This window comes from Portunus trituberculatus, chromosome 3 (assembly GCF_017591435.1).
Source record: "Portunus trituberculatus isolate SZX2019 chromosome 3, ASM1759143v1, whole genome shotgun sequence".
NCBI classification, from domain to species: Eukaryota; Metazoa; Arthropoda; class Malacostraca; order Decapoda; family Portunidae; genus Portunus; species Portunus trituberculatus.
The window spans coordinates 10,070,255-10,094,821 of NC_059257.1; the positions used below are offsets into that span (position 1 = coordinate 10,070,255).

At 40.3% G+C, this 24,567-nt stretch overlaps 2 protein-coding genes and 1 long non-coding RNA gene across 3 annotated transcripts in view; 2 read left to right on the forward strand and 1 right to left on the reverse strand.

The window, feature by feature from the left end:
* The window catches only part of LOC123509076 (NF-kappa-B inhibitor cactus-like), a 17,559-nt gene extending 13,382 nt beyond the window's left edge, over positions 1–4,177 (forward strand). The window contains exons 5-7 of the mRNA XM_045263204.1: positions 1–100; positions 849–962; positions 2,518–4,177. The exon at positions 1–100 is cut by the window's left edge and continues 32 nt beyond it. Of these exons, the coding sequence (XP_045119139.1) occupies positions 1–100; positions 849–962; positions 2,518–2,649 (346 nt within the window). The 3' untranslated portion in view covers positions 2,650–4,177. The remainder of the gene's footprint in view (positions 101–848; positions 963–2,517) is intronic.
* A 255-nt stretch (positions 4,178–4,432) lies between these two features.
* On the forward strand, positions 4,433–6,739 carry LOC123509106. Its single transcript, XR_006676126.1, has 2 exons — positions 4,433–4,979; positions 6,688–6,739. It is a non-coding gene; the product is annotated as an uncharacterized LOC123509106 (long non-coding RNA).
* Positions 6,740–6,973: 234 nt separating this feature from the next.
* Positions 6,974–16,301, reverse strand: LOC123509090 (ras suppressor protein 1-like). The gene is made up of 7 exons (XM_045263228.1): positions 16,105–16,301; positions 14,473–14,644; positions 12,333–12,454; positions 10,557–10,639; positions 10,095–10,209; positions 9,714–9,846; positions 6,974–8,800 (listed from the first exon to the last, which is right to left on the reverse strand). Exons 1-7 carry the CDS (start codon positions 16,211–16,213, stop codon positions 8,704–8,706), a joined length of 831 nt encoding a protein of 276 aa, XP_045119163.1. The 5' UTR covers positions 16,214–16,301; the 3' UTR covers positions 6,974–8,703.
* Positions 16,302–24,567: the final 8,266 nt, after the last annotated feature.

Sequence of the window (24,567 nt, forward strand, 5' to 3'; positions counted from 1 at the left end):
CGCGGTGGAGGCGAGAGACCCTGAGCTGGTGGTCTTCCTGGCGGAGTCCTGCAGGGTCTCGCTCACCCTAGAAACTTACGCAGGACTCACCCCATACCAGGTGAGTGCCGCCTGGGACTGACTGGTTGACTGGGACTGACTGGGACTGACTGGCTGACTGGGACTGACTGGATGATTGGGATTGACTGGCTGACTAGCTGGGACTGACTGGCTGACTGGGACTGACTGGCCGCCTGGGACTGACTGGCTGACTGGGACTGACTGGCTGACTGGGACTGACTGGCTGACTGGGACTGACTGGCTGACTAACTGGGACTGACAGGCTGACTGGGACTGACTGGCTGACTGGGACTGACTGGCTGACTGGGACTGACTGGCCGCCTGGGACTGACTGGTTGACTGGGACTGACTAGCTGACTGGGACTGACTGGTTGACTAGCTGGGACTGACTGGCTGACTGGGACTGACTGACTGACTGGGACTGACTGGATGACTGGGACTGACTGGGATTGACTGACTGACTGAGAATTGACTGGCTGACTGGAATCGATTGGTTAAAATGGAACAGACTGGATGGATATGACTGTGACTGACTGACTGACTGCAGTGTATGACATAACAATAGATACATACAGACAGGTACACAGACAGACAGATAGATAGACAGCTGAACGGATATGGACGAGGAGATAGACACAAAAACAAACGATCAATTCACACACACACACACACACACGACTTAATCCAATGTATGTATGTATGTATGTATATGTTTATGCCTTAATACAAACAAACACTAATCAAGCTCTCTCTCTCTCTCTCTCTCTCTCTCTCTCTCTCTCTCACAGCTGGCACTGGCTAATGGCGCCACGGGGTTGGCAACACTGCTGCTGGAGTTGGGGGCGCCGGGGGAGGCGCTGCCCCACTACCTGCTAGCGGAAGACGACGCTGATTATGACGAGGTGAGCTCACGCCAGGTCAAGTCAGGTCACATTAGGTTAGCTCTGGTTAGGTTAGGTGATATTGGGCATTGGGTCAGATACAGGAGGAGGAGGAGGAAGAGGAGGAGGAGGAGGAGGAGGAGGAGGAGGAGGAGGAGGAGGAGGAGGAGGAGGAGGAGGAGGAGGATTAAATATTTTTTCCCCAAGTTTTACCTTCTCGTTGTCTTCCATCTCTTCCTACAAATCCTCCACTTCCTTTTCCTTTTTGTCTTCCTCATCCTCTACTTTATCCTTATTCTCCTCCTGCTTTAAACACTCTTTGGAAAGACGGAGGAGGAGGAGGAGGAGGAGGACACCGACATCTTTTTTATAAGCTGCACACCATCGACCTTGCCTCCTCCTCCTCCTCCTCCTCCTCCTCCCAGGACAGTGCTAACAAGACCTTGCCGTGGGGGAAGAGGAGGAAGAGGAGGAGGAGGAGGAGAGGGGATTTTCCAGAGGTGTGTGTGTGTGTGTGTGTGTGTGTGTGTGTGTGTGTGTGTTTCGTCCTTCCCTACCTCTCCTACATCTATCCTCTCCCTCTCCCTCTCCCTCTCCCACTCCCTCTCCCTCTCCCTCTCCCTCTCCCTCCATCTCCCTGACCCCCCATTGCAGTGTTGCTGTTTAGGAATTCCCAGTTTAGCAAGATTGCCACGTCTACACACCCGCGCGCGCGTGCACGCGGTCACACACACACACACTCACACACACACACACACACACACACACAGGTATTGATTAATTTATTGATTTCTTCTTTGTGAGAGAGAGAGAGAGAGAGAGAGAGAGAGAGAGAGAGAGAGAGAGAGAGAGAGAGAGGTGCCATACTGTCTGGCTGGAATATACAGGCACTCACTCCAAGAGCTTCGGGAATTCCAGGAGATAGACACACACACACACACACACACACACACACACACACACACACACAATACTGCAGTATATTGTTCTCAATTTTCTTCTTCTCTTATTTATTGTTGTTAATGGTAGTAGTAGTAGTAGTAGTAGTAGTAGTAGTAGTAGTAGTAGTAGTAGTAGTAGTAGTAGTAGTAGTAGTAGTAGTAGCAGCAGCAGCAGCAGCAGTAAGCAAGTAACTTATCAACACTTATCTAACTGAACGGTAAACAAAAGGACAGCAAAGGAAGTGCCGCGAATGGAGAGAGAGAGAGAGAGAGAGAGAGAGAGAGAGAGAGAGAGAGAGAGAGAGAGAGAGAGAGAGAGAGAGTGTGTGTGTGTCTTACGTCTGGCACCATCACCATTCCATCAATAATTTTCGCTTTAACCTTTCTCTCTCTCTCTCTCTCTCTCTCTCTCTCGTTTTTTTTTTTTTTTTTTTTTTTAGAGAGAGAGAGAGAGAGAGAGAGAGAGAGAGAGAGAGAGAGAGAGAGAGAGAGAGAGAGAGAGAGAGAGAGAGAGAGACTACGATTGTTTTTATCATTACTATTATTATCATCATTCTTATCCTTACCATGTTACCTTGACCACCACCACCACCACCACTACTCATTCCCACCCTTTCTCTCTCTCCCCCCCACAGGGTCCCTGCCCAGAGAACAACGGTTGGGGAATAATGGATGACTTACGTATAGGGGGCATTCCAGTGCCTCTCACCATGGCACTGCCAGTCACGGATGCCAGCGGCCCTCTCAACGCCGACCACTACTTCTAAGGGGTCGTGAGTGGTCGTGAATGAGTGGTCTAGGGGAGAAAAGGTTGATTAGTGGACATGAACGACTTTCACGACTTTGAAGAGTACAAGGTCGTCAGTGGTCGTGAGGAAGGTGACAGGCTGAAGACGTGAAGTGAAGGTGATGGAGGGCAGAAAGTGAAGACAAGTGGACAAGAAGAAATAGATGAAAAAGAAAGGATAAGGTTGAGTTGGGAAAAGTTAAAGAAAGGAAGGAAGAAAGGAAGAAGAAGTCTGAATATTTACCTGTGACATCACACAGACATCAATTAAAAGGAGAAACAAATAAAAACATGCGTAAAAAGTGTTCCTTAAAATTCTGAGAAATGAGACAAACAAACACTGAAGTGGGGAAGTGAAACAGCAGTGAACGATGACACTTACTTACAAGACACTTCACCACAGCGAGTGACCCTTTTAAGTGACTAAGGTCCGTGTGTCCGTGTGTCCGTGTTTGTGACCACCCCGTGTTAAAAGTGTGTCGCTGGCTCGTTTTACTGTTATTTTTTTTTGGAAGAGGGAAAACAAAACTGGATGAATGAGGAGGAAGATGAAGAGGAGAAATAAAAGGAGGAGGGAGTACTAGACGAAGAGGAAGAGAAGTAAGAAAAGGATGTAGGAGAAAAAATGGAGGAGGAGGAGGAGGAGAAGGTAGAAGAATTAATGAACGAGGAGGGAAATGAAGGAATGCACGAGGAAGAGAGGAAGAAGTTAGAGTGAAAAAAAAAAGGAAGAAGAATAAGAGTCAAAGAAAGGCACAAAAAAAGACACAATTGTGATAATAAAATAGTGACCCTTTGAACCTGCCTCTCATTTTCGATTGAGTGTTGTGATCAATAATGCTTGTCGTGGAAATCATGAACCAATTCTAGACAAGGGATGGAATTCTAGAAACATTTTTATGCAGAAATTTATACATTATTATTATTATTATTATTTGTGATCTCAAGCATAGCTATAAAGAAATAAAGAAAATGGAGATATACAAAAGGAAAGATGAAAGAAAGAAAAAGAAGGAAAAGATTTTAGGGGATATAATTAAGTGAGAAAATTTAAGGAAAAGTCAAATAATAGATAATAATAATAATAATGATAATAATGATAATAATAATGATAATAATAATAATAATAATAATAATAATAATGGAAAGCATAACACAAAAGTAACAAATAATAATGAAGAAAGTGACAATATTTATGAAAGGGAAAAAATCTGAAAAAAGAAAAAGATGAAGGAAAAAGTAACAGATATTTATTTGATATGAGTTGTCCCAAAAACTGAAAACAAGAAAAGAAATGGAAAAGAAAAGGAAAAGACTGAAAATTAATAATATAACACACAAGTAACCTTCAGAAATACATCAAGATTCTCAGAAAAGACGAGGATAATGTTGAGGAAAAGAGGAAAGGAAGGGGAAAAAGTTAGGAAATATGATGTTTTTGGACACAGAGAGAGAGAGAGAGAGAGAGAGAGAGAGAGAGAGAGAGAGAGAGAGAGAGAGAGAGAAAATATACCAATAAGGATGATACATATACAAGACACAATTTATACACACACACACACACACACACACACACCTGGCCCGGTAGCTCAGTGGTTAGAGCGCTGGCTTCACAAGCCAGATGACCGGGGTTCGATTCCCCGGCCGGGTGGAGATATTTGGGTGTGTCTCCTTTCACGTGTAGCCCCTGTTCACCTAGCAATGAGTAGGTACGGGATGTAAATCGAGGAGTTGTGACCTTGTTGTCCCGGTGTGTGGTGTGTGCCTGGTCTCAGGCCTATCCCAAGATCGGAAATAATGAGCTCTGAGCTCGTTTCGTAGGGTAACGTCTGGCTGTCTCGTCAGAGACTGCAGCAGATCAAACAGTGAAACACACACACACACACATGAGTAAAGACAAGTGCTTTAATTAATAAATATGAAAAGGGAGAAAGAGTTGGCTAAGTGAGATAGTTATACATAAAATAGTTTTAAATTCTGCACCATCTTCACCACCACCACCACTACTACTACTACTATTACTACTACTACTACTGCTCCTACTACTACTACTGCTACAATCACAACCACTTCTACTATTACAATGGTGATGAAAAAATTGTTATCATTACAATAGCTATATTTTGAAAGTTACATAGAAAGGTTATATATATTAATAATTGTGTATATATATGTAATTACATATATAATTGCCTATCATCTAATGGTAATTATATAAAGATTTTTATTCCACATTAGCTGGTGCTTAGAGAGAGAGAGAGAGAGAGAGAGAGAGAGAGAGAGAGAGAGAGAGAGAGAGAGAGAGAGAGAGTTATTCACCTGGTCACCCATCCAGCATTTACCCTATGGAGTGACCACAGCTCATGACTGATCTTCAGGTAGGAGTGAGGCCACACCACACACCACACTCCACACATACCACACACCATGCACCACACACGGGGACAGTGAGGCCACACCACACTCACCACACACGGGGATAGTGAGGCCACATCACACTCCACACACACCACACACCAGGACAGTGAGGCCACACCACACACCATGCACCACACACGGGGACAGTGAGGCCACACCACACTCACCACACACGGGGATAGTGAGGCCACATCACACTCCACACACACCACACACCACACACCAGGACAGTGAGGACACACCACACTCCACACACCACACATTGGGACAGTGAGGCCACACCACACTCCACACACACCACACATCGGGACAGTGAGGCCACACCACACTCCACACACCACTCACCACACATCGGGACAGTGAGGCCACACCACACTCCACACACACCACACATTGGGACAGTGAGGCCACACCACACTCCACACACCACTCACCACACATCAGGACAGTTAGGCCACACCACACTCCACACACACCACACATCGGGACAGTGAGGCCACACCACACTTCACACACACCACAGAGTGAGGGAACATTCCTTCAAGTTACATCACATCCTGCACCTACTTGCTGCTGGGTGAACAGTGAACAAGGGCTACACATTAAGAGGCTCACCCATTTAGCTCACTGCACCTGGGACTCAAACCCTGGCCTTCTCGGTTGTGAGCTGAGTGTGTTAACCACTACACTATGTGGTGTGTGTGTGTGTGTGTGTGTGTGTGTGTGTGTGTGTGTGTGTGTGTGTGTGTGTGTGTGTGTGTGTGAAGAGAATTAATTATATGCCTTACAAATACCTGTAACACAATTATTTTTGTTTTTTCATCAACCAATCAATTTATTCAATCAAATCTCTCTAATACTTTCTGTGACTTGGCCCAAAAAACATAAAAATGAGAATGACTTATCAATAATACAAGGTCAAAATATTTTCTTCCACAAGGTCACATGAGATCAAGTATTTCTTGTAATGTCAGCTTAGGGTCAGGTGACATGTGAAAGAACAAAAGTGTACTTGATGAGGTCATGCGGTCAGTGTAGACAGAACACATAGATTAGCTTAGGTCAGGTCACTGTAGACAAAATGACAAATGTATTAGATTAGGTCAGGCTATATTAAGTCACTCGAAAATGTGGTGAATAGAATGAGGTCACGTTAGGAGGTCATGTCAGGTCAAGAGGTCACTATACTTGTTTTGTAAATAGAAATGTATATACAGAAACAGAAAACAATAGTTTGTTTTCCTTCTCTCCTTCCTTCCTTCCTTCTCACCAGTGTATGATAATAAACTTTTATTTATTTACTTGCTGGTTTTCATCTGCCTTCACACATACCCACAATAATAACAGTAATCACTAAAAGAAATACATAAATAAGGAAAAAACTGAATCCCAATCATAAATAACTTAATAAAGAAAGAAAAAGAAGAAAAGTGAACACTGAAAATGAATAATGAATACATAAAGAAAAAGAAAGAAAAATGCACACTGAATAATGTAATAGTAAAAATGAAGGAAAGAAAAAGGGAGAAGATAACAAGAAAGACAAAATAGAAAAGATAAACCAAAAAAATTGACCACAAAAAGAAAAAGAAAGGTAAAGGAGAGAGAGAGAGAGAGAGAGAGAGAGAGAGAGAGAGAGAGAGAGAGAGAGAGAGAGAGAGAGAGAGTTATAATACATGAAGAAATAAAGAAGAGAAAAAAACAAAAAGTATGCATCAGATGGAACAAAATAGAGAAAACAAATACATACATACATACATATAAACATTACAATTTCCTCTATCCTTATACAAGCAAATCTATTTTTACTGATCTATATCTATCTACTATATCTATTCTCTCTCTCTCTCTCTCTCTCTCTCTCAAGGTAGACAGAAATACATAAATGAAACAGTTACTTTATTAATTAGCATTTGTGTTTTATTATTTTTTGTGTATTTTCTTTCTTACAATTAAAACATTGACAACTTTGGCACAACAACAAACCATTACACAGTTAGGTTAAATAACAAGAGTAACAAAAATAGCCAAGCAATTAATAAGTTCATGTGTGTGTTCTTATCTGCTTCTTCTTTGGTTCTATTGTATTAATCAAGCTTGTTTTCAAATGGACCATCTCTCCTAGTCTGAAGATGCTGGGCATTACCCGGCCAAACCTTCAATAATGTTATTTCAATCATCTTTCCTTCAACAAATTTCATTACAGCAACAGGTAAGAACTAATGACTGTCTGTCTATCACTAACCATTACTATTACACTACAATGACTGTACATATACTATAGGATTAACTTAAGCACCTTCAAGTGACTCACGGGAGCGATTACTTTGTCATTGTGGCAGCAATGCAGCATTACACCAACATATACTATTCTATGTCATTTCTTCTCCTCCTCATTAGCTGGCAAATAAATAACTAAAACTGTAATATCAGTAAAAAATTCAAAATTTTCATAGTTCATAGTTTTGTTATGATATCAATCTGTTATTCTTAACATTGACATGTTTAAGGCACCAATATTTCAACCTTTACCTTCCTTGAACTTAAACTTTTGAAGGGAACCAAATAATAAAGTTCGGATCTTTCTCTTTCACTTCAAGTTTAAGGCACAAAGATTTAGTCTTCCCTTCAAAAGTTTATTTTGTATTTTTGAAGTTGAACTGTTTAAAGCACAAAAAGTTAAACTTTTTATAAGTTCAACTCTACCTCTTTAAGTTTAAGGCACAAAAAAAAATTGAATTTTTTTTTTTAGTCCTTAAATTCTGAAAAAGTTAGTTTCTCTCTCTATAAGTTCAACATTTCAAGGCCCAAAGATTTAAAGAACTTTCCTTAAGTTAATTTTGTAAGTTCAAGGCACATTGAATTTAAAACATAATTTTTAATAGAAGAAAAGAGAGATAAAAAGATGAATAAACGATCTTTCTGACTCTTGAAAAATAAACAAAGAAAAAAAGTCATCTTGAAAAACATTTAAAATCAACAAATTCTATCATTTTGTAGAATTTTGCTCAATGAGGAACCTTTGCCGGTCCAAAGAGGGGAAAAATGTTAAAGCTTCATCATCATTATTATTATTATTATACTATATTAATGAACACTTTCTTGGAGCAGAGAGAGAGAGAGAGAGAGAGAGAGAGAGAGAGAGAGAGAGAGAGAGAGAGAGAGAGAGAGAGAGAGAATTTAAATGTGAATAAATTAAATGAAAAGACAAATAATTATAAAAAGTCTTGTTTTTAAGCAAAATTTGCAGTTCATTTAATTTTTTTTTTATAACTCATTCTTTTCATCTTTAAATCTTTCAGTTTTAAAAATTTCTTTCTCTTCACTTTTTTCTATAATGTTGCATTTCTGGTATGTTTCCAGATATCTTCCAGTCCTCTTCCTATTTCCAACAAATCTCACAGTTTTCATCCTCAAAATGTCTTCTCCCCACATTCAATTCCTCATAAATGTTTTATTCCTTGCATACACTTACTAGGAATCATGCTATAAATCTCTGTACAAATCTTGCAATTCTCAACCATAAAATTCTTCTCCCACAAAACATTCCTTATAAATCTTGCAGTTGTTGGTTACCCTATTTCCAATCTTGCCAGTCCTCTTCTCCTCCTCCTCCTTAGGCAACCTCCCTCTTCCTTGAAATCTTGCGGTTCTTGGCTTCAAAGTTCTTGGGTGGAGGCTGTGACCCGGTGGAGAGGTAGCGCTGGTATAGGCTGGGGTTCAAGAGGTCACAGGTCAACAAACCATGCCACAATAAGCTGACATGATGCTAGGCTAAGACACAAGGTCAAAGGTCACTATTCTCATTCTATTTTGAAGTTTTTTTCCATTTCTTATTCTTTTTTTTTTTTTTTTTTTTTTTTTTTTTTTACCATGTGGGCTTTTCACGGGAGTTTATGGGCTAAAGGGGATACTTTTTGGGGGTACCTCCTATCTCAAAGCCCACCCGCTAGGAAACCATTGCCCCGAGTGAGGAAGCCCAACCTACACTCGAACCGTGGACAGGATTCGAACCCATGCGCTTGGAGACCTCTCGGACCCCAAAGCACGCATGGTTCCACTGTAGCACGGCGGCCTGTTTGTACATATTATTGTTTATCCTGTCATTTCTTCTTCCTTATTTTGTTGTTTTGTCTTTTGTTTCTTATTCTATCCTTCCTCCTTTGTTATTAGGTCCTTCCATTTCTCTTTCTACCTCTTTCATATCTCTACTCCTTCATCTTGTCCTTCCTTCCTTCCTTCCTTTCTCTCTCTCTCCTCTTCTACCACCATTATCCTGTTCTTCCTTCAGATTTCCCCACCTCACCACATATCTGTCTTTCCTTCTTCCTTCTATATTCCTTACTCTCCTCTCTTTTTACCTCCATTCTCTTCCTCCTTCCTGTTTATGATGGTCTTCCTTCTTCCTTCCTTCTCTCTCTCCTCTCCTCTATCCTTATTCCCACACATACATTTTTCTCTCATCTCTGCTGTTCACCCTACCCACCACTACTAATAATACAACTACACTACTGAAACTACAGAATATATTACCCCCACTACCAACACCACCACTACTATGACTACCATCACTACCACTACTACTATGACTACCACCATCCCCACTATCACAATTTCAATACTCACAACTTGTAGGAGTCATTTTTCAGCATGTCCAGGACATGTGAGGTGCCAAGCAGCAGCTGGTCAGCAATGATCTGCTGCCAGGGGTTACACTCAAGGCGGAGAACACTACGCTGGCTCATCAAGTCAAGGTTGCCTACAGAGGAGGGTTAGTTCATGTTAAAAGACATTATTTATTGTTATATCCTACTATTACTTTGAATATTTGCTTATGTTTTGTCTCCTGTTATATCCTACTATTACTTTGAATATTTGCTCATGTTTTATCTCCTATGTCACTTGAAGACTTCCATCTGATCCCCTGTTAACTTTTTTGCTTAGGTATGTCACACTGTGCCTCTTGAAAAGCTGCACCAGATACTGTGTTGGAGGTGTGTCACTCACTGATCTCTGGGGGCAGCAGTTCCAGCCTGTTGCCCTGCAGGTGAAGCTCCCTCAGTCTGGTCAGCTCTCCAATCTCTCTGGGCAGAATGATGAGGTCATTGTCACGGAGACTGAGCTGTTGTGATATGGAGGAGGAAAGGGTTAGGCTGGCAAGTCAGTCTGTCTGTCTGTCTGTCTCTTTCACAGGCTGCAATGAAAGGTGTTGGTGTTTTCAAGGGTGGTTTCATGGTTCAGTCATAGTTTAACAGGGTGCAGTGGAAGTAGTTAAGGTTTTCAAGGGTGCTTTCATAAATCTGTTAGCAAATGAACAAGTTCTCAAGAAGGAAACACTCAAGAGAACCTGATCCATTCTTGGTGTGACCTTTGCAAACAGTCCTGGCTACAGAACAAGGCACAGCAAAACAGCACAGTTCATCAATTTGTACAACTGTAGAGCACAACACCACTACGAAGAATACTTACAATCTGGAGGTTCTTCAGATTCTTGATGAGAGGAGAGAGAACCTCAAAGTCATTGTCTCCCATGTACAGAGCCCGGAGAGATTCTGGACACAGACGGGGACCAAAAATTTACATTGAGAAGAAAAATGTAGCGAGTTGTTGAGAAATATCAAATGTTAAACCTAATCGTACCTAACTAACTTATTTTTTTGTCATTTGTTCCCAAAACTTGAAAGAGAAAACAAGGGTTGTTTGAGCAAATGTAAGGCTCACGGAGCGACAAAATCCCCAATGGTGTCACCTGTTCACACTTCAATATACTAATTCCAAAAATATCAACAGAAAGTGATCTTACATATATATATATATATATATATATATATATATATATATATATATATATATATATATATATATATATATATATATATATATATATATATATATATATATATATATATATATATATATATATATATATATATATATATATATATATATATATATATATATATATATATATATATATATATATATATATATATATATATATATATATATTTATGTCCGATTTCCCTATTATATTAGGGTTAGGACAGTGCCTAATGACAGAGGAGTCAGGAGGACTTTGGTTTTGGCATTTGGGGACCATTACCCTGAGTGGATGCCCTTCCTAACCTCAGACCATGGCCAGGATTTGAACCCGTGTGCTTGAGAACCCTGGGGCCCACAAAGTATGTGTAGTCCCACTGCACCACGGCAGCCCTAATATGTATATAATATTGTTACACCTTTGAAGAGTGTGTATGATGGTTAATTCAACTTTTTCTTTTTTGGAAAATTTTGGCTTAAAAAAAAACAATGTTAAAAATGCTGTCCAAGCAAAGTTAAGGATAATTGTAAGAAGTATTACATATGTGACTACCAATTTGTGGAAATAACAAATTTGATCAAAAATATTTATGGGATTCTGACCTTCTCTGGGCCGGAAAGAATTGGAATGGAAATTACATTTATAACACATTATTCATGACCAATCTATTTAGCCTGATCTGACCCAACATTTTAACATGACTGGGCTGTCATACCTCACCGAACACGAATTCACTGAACAAGAATCTCGCGTATACACGAATCGGTACAATATACCATATTTCGCCGAGCACGACTTTAACTCGCAATTGCACAATTTGGTCTCCATTTGAATCTCCCACTGGTCCTGGTGGATGCACGCGACCTCCCCTCCCAAGTGTCTTGGACTCGCCCCAGGGTTGGCGGTAGCACGCTGCCTCACGCCACTCGCTCTCTCCTTGTCGTGCTGTTGTTGTGTGCAGACGTGGTTCCCTTGCGTTCTCTTGATTTCATCTTAGCCATGGCTAGTCAGAGGCCCATCACTTCATATTTCGAGCCCTCTCTAACCAGCAAATAAACTAAATAAGGTACTAGTACTGTAGTTAAATAAAATGTGTGTTTGGTACTTCATTTATTGTTTTTCTTTCAGTCTTTTTGGTAAAAAAAAGTGTTTTTTGGGGAGGATCTGGGAACCTAACCCCTATTTTCCCATAGGACCTCTTATTCGCCCAACATAAATCTCGCCGAGCAGGACGAGCTCAGGAACCTAACTGTCGTGTTGGGCAAGGTATAACAGTACTTGGATATCCTCCTCCACCTCCTCCTATTTTTCTCCTTCCTCTCTTTCTTTTCTCCTATTCCCCCTTCTATCTCAGCCTCCTTTCATCCAACCTCTTGGCATCCTCCTCCTCTTCTATTCTATCTATCTTTGTATGTGTTCCTCACCCAGCATGAAGAAGTTCCCCGGCAGACTCTCCTCCTCCGAGATGTTGTTGTAAGTGATGTCTAGGACTTCAAGCACCGGGAAGGAGCCAAACCCTCTTGGCAGGGCATCCAGGCGGTTCATCCTGCCCGGAGAACCACTGACTAGGATTACAGCGTATGGGATAGGATTGCAAGGAGTGAAATTATTGTATGTTGTGTCATTCTCCTTGCAGAAGAAAGTGATATGTCAATGAATACACAGGTGCAGGGTACCAGGTGGTGCCACAGATTTGGCCACCTGGAGCATTGGCACCTGTGCACCTGTGTGCTTTGGTTACCTGACAAGTCGCATTCACTGCTCAGTGGATTTGCCATCTAAACTCTTCCTTTTCATTGAGTACCTAACTGAACACCTAAGCCAACACTGGTGGTGCAATAGGACTGAGTGACATTACACATTCACATTGGCTTGTTTGTAAATAAATAAATGTCATTTTACTTTTTCATGCTAATATTTGTACAGTCTTCACTTTCAGTGAAACAATATTCTAATAAATGGCTTCCATGCAATGAACCTTTATGCCTCGCTGTGACTACCACTCAGTACCTATAGAAACACACACACACACACACACACACACTGCTGCATGTCACTGTGATTTATATCCTGCCTTTCAAATTGCATGAGTCTGTATAGAATGAGTAGCCAAACCACTCCTGTCAGGGGCCACACCATCACCAGGGAGCCATTCCATCCAGTTCAGGCAAAAACATCCACATTATACAGGTGGACAGCTGGACACACCTCTGGATATCCTGCAATCCCCCCCCCACACACACACACAGACCTGATACAAGTCTATAAATTGATCAACGGAATGGACCAAGTGGATAACGAGAAACTGATCCTGAGAGAAGAATATAACACCCGAAGCACAAGATCGCATAGTAAGAAGCTGAGAAAGGGAAGATGTCTGAGAGATATAAAAAAATATAGTTTCCCGCAGAGATGTATTGAGACGTGGAACAGTTTAGATGAAGAAGTAGTGTCTGCAACGAGTGTGCACACTTTTAAAGTAAGATTGGATAAGTGTAGATATGGAGACGGGGCCACACGAGCATAAAGCCCAGGCCCTGTAAAACTACAACTAGGTAAATACAACTAGGTAAATACACTATAGTAAAACTAAATTGTACTGACCCGTAGTGCTAGGCCTATAATCCATGCGATGCTACCATATCTCTCATTACTTCCAGGAAAACGGAATAACTGTTCTTTCTTCATTTTAATGCATGACTTCGCTAGAAAAATATGTGATGGACAAGACATGAAGATGCCATAGGTAAATTAAATAAAGTAAAGGTACTGGTTATAAAAGTGAAAATGAGGCTGATAATTTACCAAATATTTACTATTAAGTCCTCTCGAGATACCCATGCAATGTAATATAATGAGAGGGGAAAATAAACGCTAATAAGGCTGTGATGCTGTGGTGTATATCTTGTTTGCGCTGGAACAAATCCTCTTCACTGTGCCTTCAGATATACCAGCTGCACCTGCTGTCGTCTTCCTCGCTTGATTTATTGGTAAAAGTGGTCCTTGCAAGTTTTTATCTATTAATTCTGTATACAAACTACTTGGTTTGGCTGTACAACACACAGGTGAGGAAGTGTCAGTGTGTCCTTCCATCAGTGACCAGATGAGAAGTGAGTCGATTTGCACCTGCGTGGTGACCTGACTCCTCCCCCTTCCCCCAAGGGAAATCCTGCCTCGGGTCTACTGGCAACGTCGCCCATCCTGACATGCCACATCGTCATACATGTCCATGAAATACCTTCGTTTGACTTGGCATATAACACTTATTTGTATCACCTGCTATTTAATGAAATAGTCAGAATATTCTTAGAATGTCATTTGTTGATAATACTGTGATTAAAGAACCATGAGTAGTATAGACTGAATGTTTTGGTTGGAAATCTGGCAGAATGGCAAACAACACCTTAAGGGTGAGTACAATTTAGTTTTACTATAGGCTAAGCCTCCCCCCAATTGCCATAAGTATATTTTCAGTATGTATTTACTGCAATTCCTAATAAACCTTAAATTATTATTATTATTATCATCATTATTATTATTACACACACATACACTCTCCCTTACCCAACATTGAGAATCCTGAGTTTGTTGAGGGAGGAGATGGAGGTGGGCAGTTCCTCTATAGCATTGTTGAACAGGTTAAGTATCTCCAGGTTGACCAGGTTGGCGATGGAGGGCGGGATGGTGGTGAGCCGGTTGTGTGGCAGCGACAGCCTGGTCACGTGCTCCATCAGTACTGTGGGTGTGGGACAGTGTTGGTGGTGGTGGTAGTGGTGGTAGACATAGGTAAGTACTGATGCATAGCAGTGGTCGTCAATAATAAGCTAAAGACATGGATGGAGGAGGATAGGGTGTTGGGAGAGCAATAGGGTAGAGTTAGGTCAGGTTAGGTTAGGTTAGGTACAGGAGGTCAGGATAGGATAGGATGGGATGGGATGTTAGAAGAGGGATGGGGTGGTGTTAGGGTACTGTAGGTTAGGTTAGGTTTAATTACGGTAGGTCAGTAGCTATAGGATACAGTGTTAGGAGAGGGGTGTGTTTTTTTAATTTCTAATTTATTTATTTTATTATTATTATTATTTTTTTTTTTTTATGTTATGGCCTATAGCACCTGTAGGCATACTTGAAGAGTATATGTGGGAAGCACTGTTCAGCTTCCACCCATTAGTGGTGCAGGCAATTTTATTTATAGTGGTGGGCATATTAGGGTCCATATCACTAGCCAAGTGCATCTTTGGTGTAACCACCTGGAGCCTGGGTATCATGGTGACATGTAGCTAGCTTTAAACCACTCCACAAATAGCACTGTTTCAAAGCAGTATGCGGTGGGATTCCAACCTACGCGTGGACGTCTGCCCAATCCCACTACCACCACCTCCCTTAGGTTAGGTCTGGGGGTGGTAAGCTAGGATACGAGAGGGTGTTAGGAGAGCAATGTGGGGGGGTTAGGTTAGGCTGGATTAGGATATGGTAGGACAGGAGAGAATATTAGGAGAAGAATGAAGTGGTGTTAGGTTAGGTTAGGTTAAGATAAGATAGGAGAGGGATGGAGTGGTTAGGTTAGGTAAGGTTAGGATAGGAGTGAAGTGGAGGTCACTTTAATAGTGAAGATAAGTATTCATGACTCTGATACTGAAGAGAAGTGTTCGTGACTCTAATAGTGAAGATATGTATTCACCACTTTCATAGTGAAGATAAGTGTTCACCACTCTCATAGTTAAAATAAGCGTACGCCACTCTAATAGTGAGGATAAGTTTTTGCCACTCTTATAGTGAGGATAACTTAACCCAAACCTAACCACACCTAACCTAACCTAACCTAACCCAACCCAACCCAACCCAACCAATTGTAGGAAAGAAAATATATATATCAGGAAAAAAATAATAGAAAAAATAAATCAGGAAAAAATTATACTTTATTTCCTGACAATTTTTTTTTTTGTTCGTTTTCTTGATCCTTTCTTTCCATCCCCACCCCCCCCCCCAACGCAAGGCAGCTAACCTAACCACCCGCCCACTCATCTCATACTGTCTGTTATTTTCCTCCTCTCCTCTTAATATCATCGGAACAAACTAAAGTGTCCTCCATAAACTCACTCAACAACACCAACACGACTAACACATCACTCCCCACTCACTCACACACTCAATATCCCTCCTGCCACTCCCTACTCTCCCTCCTTCTTCAGTACTCACACAGGCCAGGCAGCTCCTCCAGTGACGTGATCTGCTTGTCTTGCAGCTCCAGTTCAGGATTTCCACTCTCCCGAGACTCATCCAGAATTTTTCTCACCGCCTTCGACATTTTGAGGCACAGCTGGGCGTTCGGTCTCACTGTGGGTCTCTCTCTCTCTCTCTCTCCGCCCTTCCCGCAGCAGACCGGATGAGCCAAGGCTGCCAACCCTAACTGAAAATAACAAAACTAGTTTTCTGTCTGCTCATAAGAATCCTGAAAATAAAGGCAGTTTCAAGAAACCATATGATTTGTGCATTCTTTCATTCATTTTTTTACTGTTTTATTTATTCTATTTAATAAGTAGTTACAGTCTAATTCAAATGGTTTATTGACAAAAACATCAAAGGGGGCAGTCAGCATGCTGAGATGCCCACCCAGCTGACCCTGAAAGGCCTTACACAATAATTAACATACACAATTATAGCTAAATATATGTCCACTATATATTTACAATAAATGAAACTCTTGAGGCAAAGTATTTGTACTTTTTTTTTAAGATGCTGGGCACAATATTATTATTTATCAAGTGACAAGCTTGCAAGGTTGCGTCACTGATCTCAGGATCCCCGCTCTTCAATTTTCGGACAAAAACATAGATAGTGTTGCAAAGTATGAGAGTTTTCTTCATTACATAACTTGCAGGGTATGCCATCTTCACTAGTGGTATACTGCCAACAATATTTACGCCCTAACCTGAGCCCCTTAGCCTCATAATGACAGTATCAACTCGGGTGGATGTTCTACCGTAGCATACATTGGTGTTGTTGTAAATAGTCACATAGTGTCACACTCTCACTTCCACTATCCATGAGTTGCCAATATTTTCATAGTCCCATTGTCTCCACCTACTTGTCAAGACACTCTTGACTCAGCTTAGACTCATAGTGGCCTCAGAACCAATGGAGGTCTTCTTTAATGCCTCCTTTGTAAGCTTGTCAGCGGTTTCATTGAGGCAAATGCCATCATGAGACGGTACCCATATAAATTGCACAATGTGCCCAGCATCTTTTAGCTGAAAGACAATAGTTTTACAGTGGGACACCAAGGCGTCATTTACAGCATTAAAACTATTAAGAGAGGACAAAGCACTCTGACTATCTACAAAAACATAAATATCTTTGCCTTTCAAGGATGCAACGAGCAATCCTTCATATATAGCTTGTAGTTCTGCGGTTGTAATAGACGAAAAATCCCCAATTAAGTCTCCAAGTCTCTTAGATATATGTTCATCAGTACATACACCCTCCTCAAAATATTTCCTAATTACTACACCACATCCAGCCTTACCACCACTTACTGAACCATCACAATACATATGAACAACATTATATCTTGGCAAAAAATTTATTTTAGATAAGAAAATCTGCTTTAGCTCAAGAGAACACACTTCATCTTTCTTAGCATGCAGTTGCAGAATATCCACTTTAATTTTATCCTGCAACCAGGGTGGAATACTATCAGTTTTCTTGAAAGATGCACAATATTGTACTGCACCATACTCATACAGGGCTTGCTTACAGCTTTTAACCATAACTGTTAACTTTAACAGAGCTACAGGCCTCTGGCAGGTGTTCACTAAGGATATTATTGCATCATCACCTCTTCTAGCCATCCGAATGACAGAAGCACGACCAACTCTTTAACCCTGAATACTTGGAAGATACAGCTCCATTCTCATAATGTCAATTCTAGTAGTCCTTGCACATCCTAAAATAGTTCTCATTGCCTCATTCTGCACCACTTCCAAAGCTTGTAGGCTTTTCTGTGGAAGAGATACAAGAACAGGAGCGGCATAAGAGGATTAGTTGACCTCACTTAGGCCCTCCCACCACCGCGGTTCCCCCACCCCGCCGTCACCTAGTATTTTTATTTATTTGTGAGTTAACATATTGTAAATTAGTATGGGGGTAGCTACTGAGGTATATCAGAGTGTGATTGAGTGCGTGAAAGAGAGTATTGAGGTGGGATTGGTATGTAAAGACAACACAAACTTTAACTATGAGATGGAGGGATGTTGGCTAGAGGCAGTAGAGGAAGGAAAGGATTTAGGAGCAGTGATAGACAGGACTATGAAATTTTCAAAGCAATGTTTAGAAGCAAGAAATAGGGCAAATAAGATCCTGGGTTTTATAAATAGAAATGTTAGTTATAAAAGTAAGGAAGTGGTGCGTAGCTTATATAATTCCTATGTTAGGCCCCATTTGAGTATGGAGTATGGCTCTCATGTCTGGGGGGGATCCACACACACAGCTTTACTAAACAAGGTGGAATCTAAAGCTTTTCGTCTTATCAACTCTTCTCCTCTAACTGACTGTCTTGATTCTTTAAGTCACCGCCGCAATGTTGCATCTTTATCTGTCTTCTACCGCTGTTTTCATGCTGTCTGCTCTTCTGAACTTGCTAACTGCATGCCTTCCCCCCTCCTGCGGCCTCGCTGCACAAGACTCTCTACTTCTTCTCATCCCTATTCTGTCCATCTTCCTAATGCAAGAGTTAACCAGTATCTTCACTCCTTCATTCCCTACACTGGTAAACTCTGGAACTCTCTACCTGTGTCTGTATTTCCACCTGCCTATGACTTAAACTCTTTCAAAAGAGGAGTGTCAAGACACCTCTTACGTTAACTGGACCCTCCTTTTAGATTTTTTTGTTTTTTCTCTACTTTCCTCTTAACAGGGCCTGGCAACCAGCGGGATTTTTTTTTTCACTTTGTTTTCCCTTGGCCAGTGCCCTTGTAATGTAAAAAAAAAAAAAAAAATTTAGAGTATTGCATACAGGCCTGGTCACCCCACTATAGGCAGGATATCAACATGTTAGAAGCAGTTCAGAGAAGAGCAACTAGGATGATACCAGCATTAAAGTGCCTGGAGTATAGAGATAGATTAAAGGATTAAAGGAATTAAACATGTTTTCATTTGAGAGGAGATGTATAAGAGGGGATATGATAGAGTTATTTAAAATGTTCTCAGATACAAACTACATAGATGTGAGATCTTTCTTTACCTTAGAGGAGGGAAATAGGACTAGAAATCATGGCAGGAAGATTAGAAAGCAAGGCTGCAGGTTAGATATAAGAAAATATTTCTTTAGTCATAGAGTGGTAGACTTCTGGAATGCATTGCCAGAGACGGTTGTAAATAGCACTAGTTTGACAATGTTTAAAAACAGATTAGATAAGCACTTAAATTTATTAGATTTATAATTATGTATAGCACTGCATGATAGTTTTTATAAGAAATTTACTATAGTTAAACAAGACATGATCCCCATGTATGGGGACCACAAATTGTAGAGGATTTCGCTGCAGGACTTAGCCCTGTTAATGGGCCAAATATTTAGAATTAGTATATAATGTATTGTGTACTTGTAAGTGTATCTTTAAGTACTGATGACGAGGTCGCTGTGCAACTGATACAGGATAACCTAGATGGGCCCTGGTGGCCCTTTGTTATCCTATTATTTATGTTATGTTATGTTATGTTAATCGATAACTGACCTAACAGTACTGATGTACGTTCAAGGCTTTGTCCAATAAGCATGAGGACTCTGTCAGTCACATCTCGTGATTGAAATTTAGTCTTGCTTACATTCACCACTAGTCCCATACATAAGCACAAGGATTCAAGTACAGCAAGTGCCTGAGTCATAATCCTTTCATTAACACATTATAATAGGATATCATCTGCATAAATCAAGACTTGAGTGCCTTGTGGAAAAGTGTCTCCCTATCCAATCCATTAATATGTTGAAAAGTGTTGGACTTAAAACATCACCTTGTGTGGTGCCTAACTCAAAACTTTTCTCTTCAGATTCAAAGCCTTGAAAAGAAACTTTTGCTCTGCATCCAAGAAAATAGTCACCAATCCATTTGAGCAAGCGTCCTTTCATGCCTTTATTTACCAACTCTTCAAGAATAACACCTGGGTTTGCCTTGTCAAACACACCCTTTAAATCCACAAAAACTCTGCAGTTAATGTTGGGGTTACCCAAGCACTTTATAACACAGTCAGTTGTACTTTTACCTTTGATGAAACCAAATAAATTATCAGACATAAGATCACTTAATTTATACAACAATCTATTCAACACATTTCTTTTCATCATTTTGCACATGCAAGAAGTTAGTGATATAGGCCTATAATCTTGATCTCCTTTGGGAATGGGATGGATAAGGCCAACCTTCCACTGATCTGGTAACTTTCCTGTCTCATAAGACATGTTGAATAAATCCAATAAAGGACTGTTTTCCATTGGCAACAAGGAATTTTACTATATCATAGGTCAGCCCATCCTGTAGAGCTGTTGATTTCCCCTTTTTTTATAACAACAAAGAGTTTATCTTTAGTGATTGGTACACATGAATTATCTTAAAGTCTAGCTTGCACATCAAACAAATGTCTTCCGCCGGATTGATAACTTATCAGACAGTTTTGAGTATCGTCAGGCAAACTCACAATGCTGGATGCATGAGGCCACTTATCTATAAGCTCAGTTTGTGGATCAGGATGAGCAATAGTTGTACTCCCTTATTTCCCTTATTTTCTTCACCTCCCTCCATATGCTTGTCAAATTCTTTGCCTTAGATATGCTCTCTAGGAAATCATTCCAATACCTTATACTTGCTTGTTGTCTCACATCTGTCATACATTCAGCGATTTGAATCATGGCTGTCCTACTCTGGATATCACATGGATTCTTACTCCATCGACTCTGTGCTTTCCTAAGCAATGTGTTCCGTCTCTTAACTTGCTTATCAGTGAAGTAAGCTGATTTACACCTTCTACCTGAATGAGTTTGCCAACTGTTAGCCTTACTTAAAATACAGTCAATTATTTCCAACAGATCTTTATAAAATATCCACATTATGCACAGTGTGTTTGTAATCTTGGTACCAACCACTTACTTTATTAATCAGTTGTCTTTGCTGGCCATCCTGCAGCCTATACCTTGCCCTGCTGGTAGGACCACACACCCAAGAGTTACCTCTAAAGCAAAATGATCACTCACAAGCTCATACAAGATATCTGCACAGGCTTCAACTTCATTCATATTAAAAGTAAGAGCATAATCAAGTCTGCCACCTTTGACATGAGTGGGTTTACCATTCCCTAATATCCGTACATTCCCAAAGGCATCAAGAATATCACACAGAGCAAAACCATTGGAATTCTGACTGCCAAATAAGCTACCTAGACTCCTATGCCTTGCATTTTGGTCTCCAACCAAAAGACTTTTATCACTATATACATAAACAATCAGGAAGGTCTTCAGATCTTACCATATTTGCATGTATGTACATATTAACAATAATTACCTCACAATCCTTAACGTGAACGTTTACACACAATATCTCTGCACCATTAACTTTATAAGCAGAGTGTAACCTAACCTAGTTTTTTTTTTTTTTTTTTTTTTTGTTAGATTTCATTTATTTTATTTTTTCCTTCATTTCTTTTTTTTTTTTCAATATTTTAATGGCTTCAAAACTGGAACGTCCTTTTACCTCGAGTTGATTGATTGATTGATACATTCATTGTTGCATTAATCAATAAAAAAACAAAGGAGGAGGATGGACCTTGCCACCCCCCCCCCCACTGGACAAAGACTTAAGGTTAAAGTATAAAAATAACACTAGACAGTATACATAACAAGATTACAAGTACTTCAATAAATAAATACAGATATTGAACATTTACAGCCTGGGAGCAAACTTCTTTTACCTCGAGTTTTGAATATGATTAGAAGATTTTATTGACATTAGGAAGGGTCTATAGAAGTCAGCTGATTAATGGCCAGTGTCTTCATTATTCTATAATCTTCACATAAGTTTCTCAAGCAGTGTAAAACCACAATGCAACACCTCAGAATGACACCAAACACACAAAACTTGCTACAAACATCTAATATAAGCTAGAAATCACCCCCACAAACCCAAACCACTTACAACACTCACAACACAACAAAAACACACTCAAAACAAGCAAAATTCACCCAAACACTATCAAAACTCACTAGATACACCTAATATACACTAAAATTACTCCTGCACTCAACCAAGACACTCCACACACACGCCAATCACTTAAAAAAAAGCAAAGCACACTCAAAACACGATGCAACATGTCAAAATGCCCATAAACACACCTAAAACACAAAAATCACTCAATATACACCAAAATCACACCACACACACACCCAAATCACTTAAAACACTTATAGTCCTGCTCCTCCAACAATGTGGATTGGGTGCGGCTTGTTGGGGAATTCCCGCTGTACAGTGGTGAAGCATGTCTCATAGCCAGTGATGCATCAGAGTTCTAATAGTAGTAAAACTTTAGCAAATATGGTCAGAAAATATACATACACATTTAGCCTTAGTATTACAACGTATGAGAGAGCAGTAAACTTATTAGTGATAATATATTCATAAGCCTGGCAAGAAACGTGGCATACATATTTTACAGTTGCTAAAAAAAAAAATAATATACTTATAAAGAGGTTTCCTTGCGGTTTGGGATGGGTAAATAGTTCCATAGTTATAATTAGATTATATCGTGAAGGAAAGTACTTTAAAATAAGCTGACATAAGTAAGAAAAAAACTACATTCAAATCTTCACGGCAGCAACACCAATCACGCCCGCCATCCATACAGGTGATGGGAGGTCAGCTGCGGTGTCCTTGACCAGGAAGAAAGAGAGGGGGAGGAAGAGGGAGGGGTAAGAGAGAGGGAGGAAGCGGGATTAAAGGTATGGCAGCGCTGTCCTCCCGCTATTTCCCATGGGGCCCGCACCCAATCCACATTCTTAGACGAGCAGGACTATAGTAATATTCCAAAATCCATTCAAAATACCATCTAACACCTCAAATGTCTCGAAACACACAAAATTCACTAGAAACATCCAATTATACCCGAATCAGCCCCTCACACACACCTACAACACTTATATCACTCAAAATGAACGCAAGCCAGACTCAAATTACTTTACATCACTCAAAATAGTTCCAAAACACACTCAAGAGACCTAAATGCTCAAACACACCTCCACACCACACTCAACCCACGCAAAATATACCTATGAGATATAAAACACACTGAAAACACACAAAACATACTCACAACACCTTGCAACACTACGGAACACACTTAAAATACCCCAAATATACCCCAACACCAACAGTATGCATTATAAAGAACGCTAGGATTAAAATGGGACACTTACCTAAATGTTACACCTTGATTTCTTCTCCTATTCCTCCCCTATTTCTCATTTCTTCATCATTCTCCTCCTTTGTTTCTCCTTCTTCTTCCTTGTATTGGTTCCATCTACACGTCTGAGCCTAGAAACACATCAAAACGCTAGATATTAGACAAAATATTGAGGAAATGAAAGGTGACTTAAATAACCTGCTCCTCTTCATCCTCCCTTTCTCCTTATCCTCCTTTATTTCTCCTTTCTCCCACCTTCTGCTACTATTATCTACACATCTGAACCTAGAAACACACGAAAACACGTAGAAATCACCAGATATTAGGCAAAATATTGACGAACTGCGGGTTTGGAAAAGTGGCGGCAGCCCGGGGCTATGTTGAGTCACAGAGAACGGGAGAGCGGGGGTCACTCGGCTAAATTACGTAAATCATTTCATTTTAAAAATGACTTTTCGAAAAAACGAAGCCACGGCCGAATGCTTGTTATTTTATGACGTGATAAATAGTAAAACGAAATTTTAAAATATCAAAACAACTCCAGCTTTATTAGTTTTCAAAAAATGTCTAAATTAAGTACGTTGATAGTTTAAAAATATTTTAACCCATAAATCTCTTCAAACGTCCTGTAAAGTCAAGTCATTTTCACTTGGTGAGTATTTTATCACATTTCAGGGAGTCTGAGCTATCTTTTACGGCATTCTACAGCGAGTTAGACCGAGAAGCAGAAACGTGAGCAAATAAAATAAAGAAAAATAAGAGCTTTTTACAACAGCACCTATCACCATTTCAAAGGCCAACAATTTCACTCAATAGATTGTTTTCACTCTTAAAAGATGACAGACGATTCTTTGGTATCATAAAGGCCCACTTATACCTTCAAATAAAAAAACTCAAATTGGAATTTGCTAAATTTTGACCGTTTTGGCAACTCATATTTAAGCTATAAAACACCACTAAACGCCACATATTGACCCAACACAGGCGCGGAACACACTTCATACACAACGAACTATTTATAGAAAGCCTAAAAACACCATGGAAGCGTAATATTAGCGTTAGCAAATAATATGAAAAAAATAGTTTGACCCAGGCCCCAGGCTGCCGTGGGTGGGACAGGGTCGGTGCTCGGGGGTCGGGGTGGGGCCATGGGGGCGGGATGCATCAGCCGGGAATGAGAATGGGGGAAGGGCCGTGGCGGGATCCATATGCTGC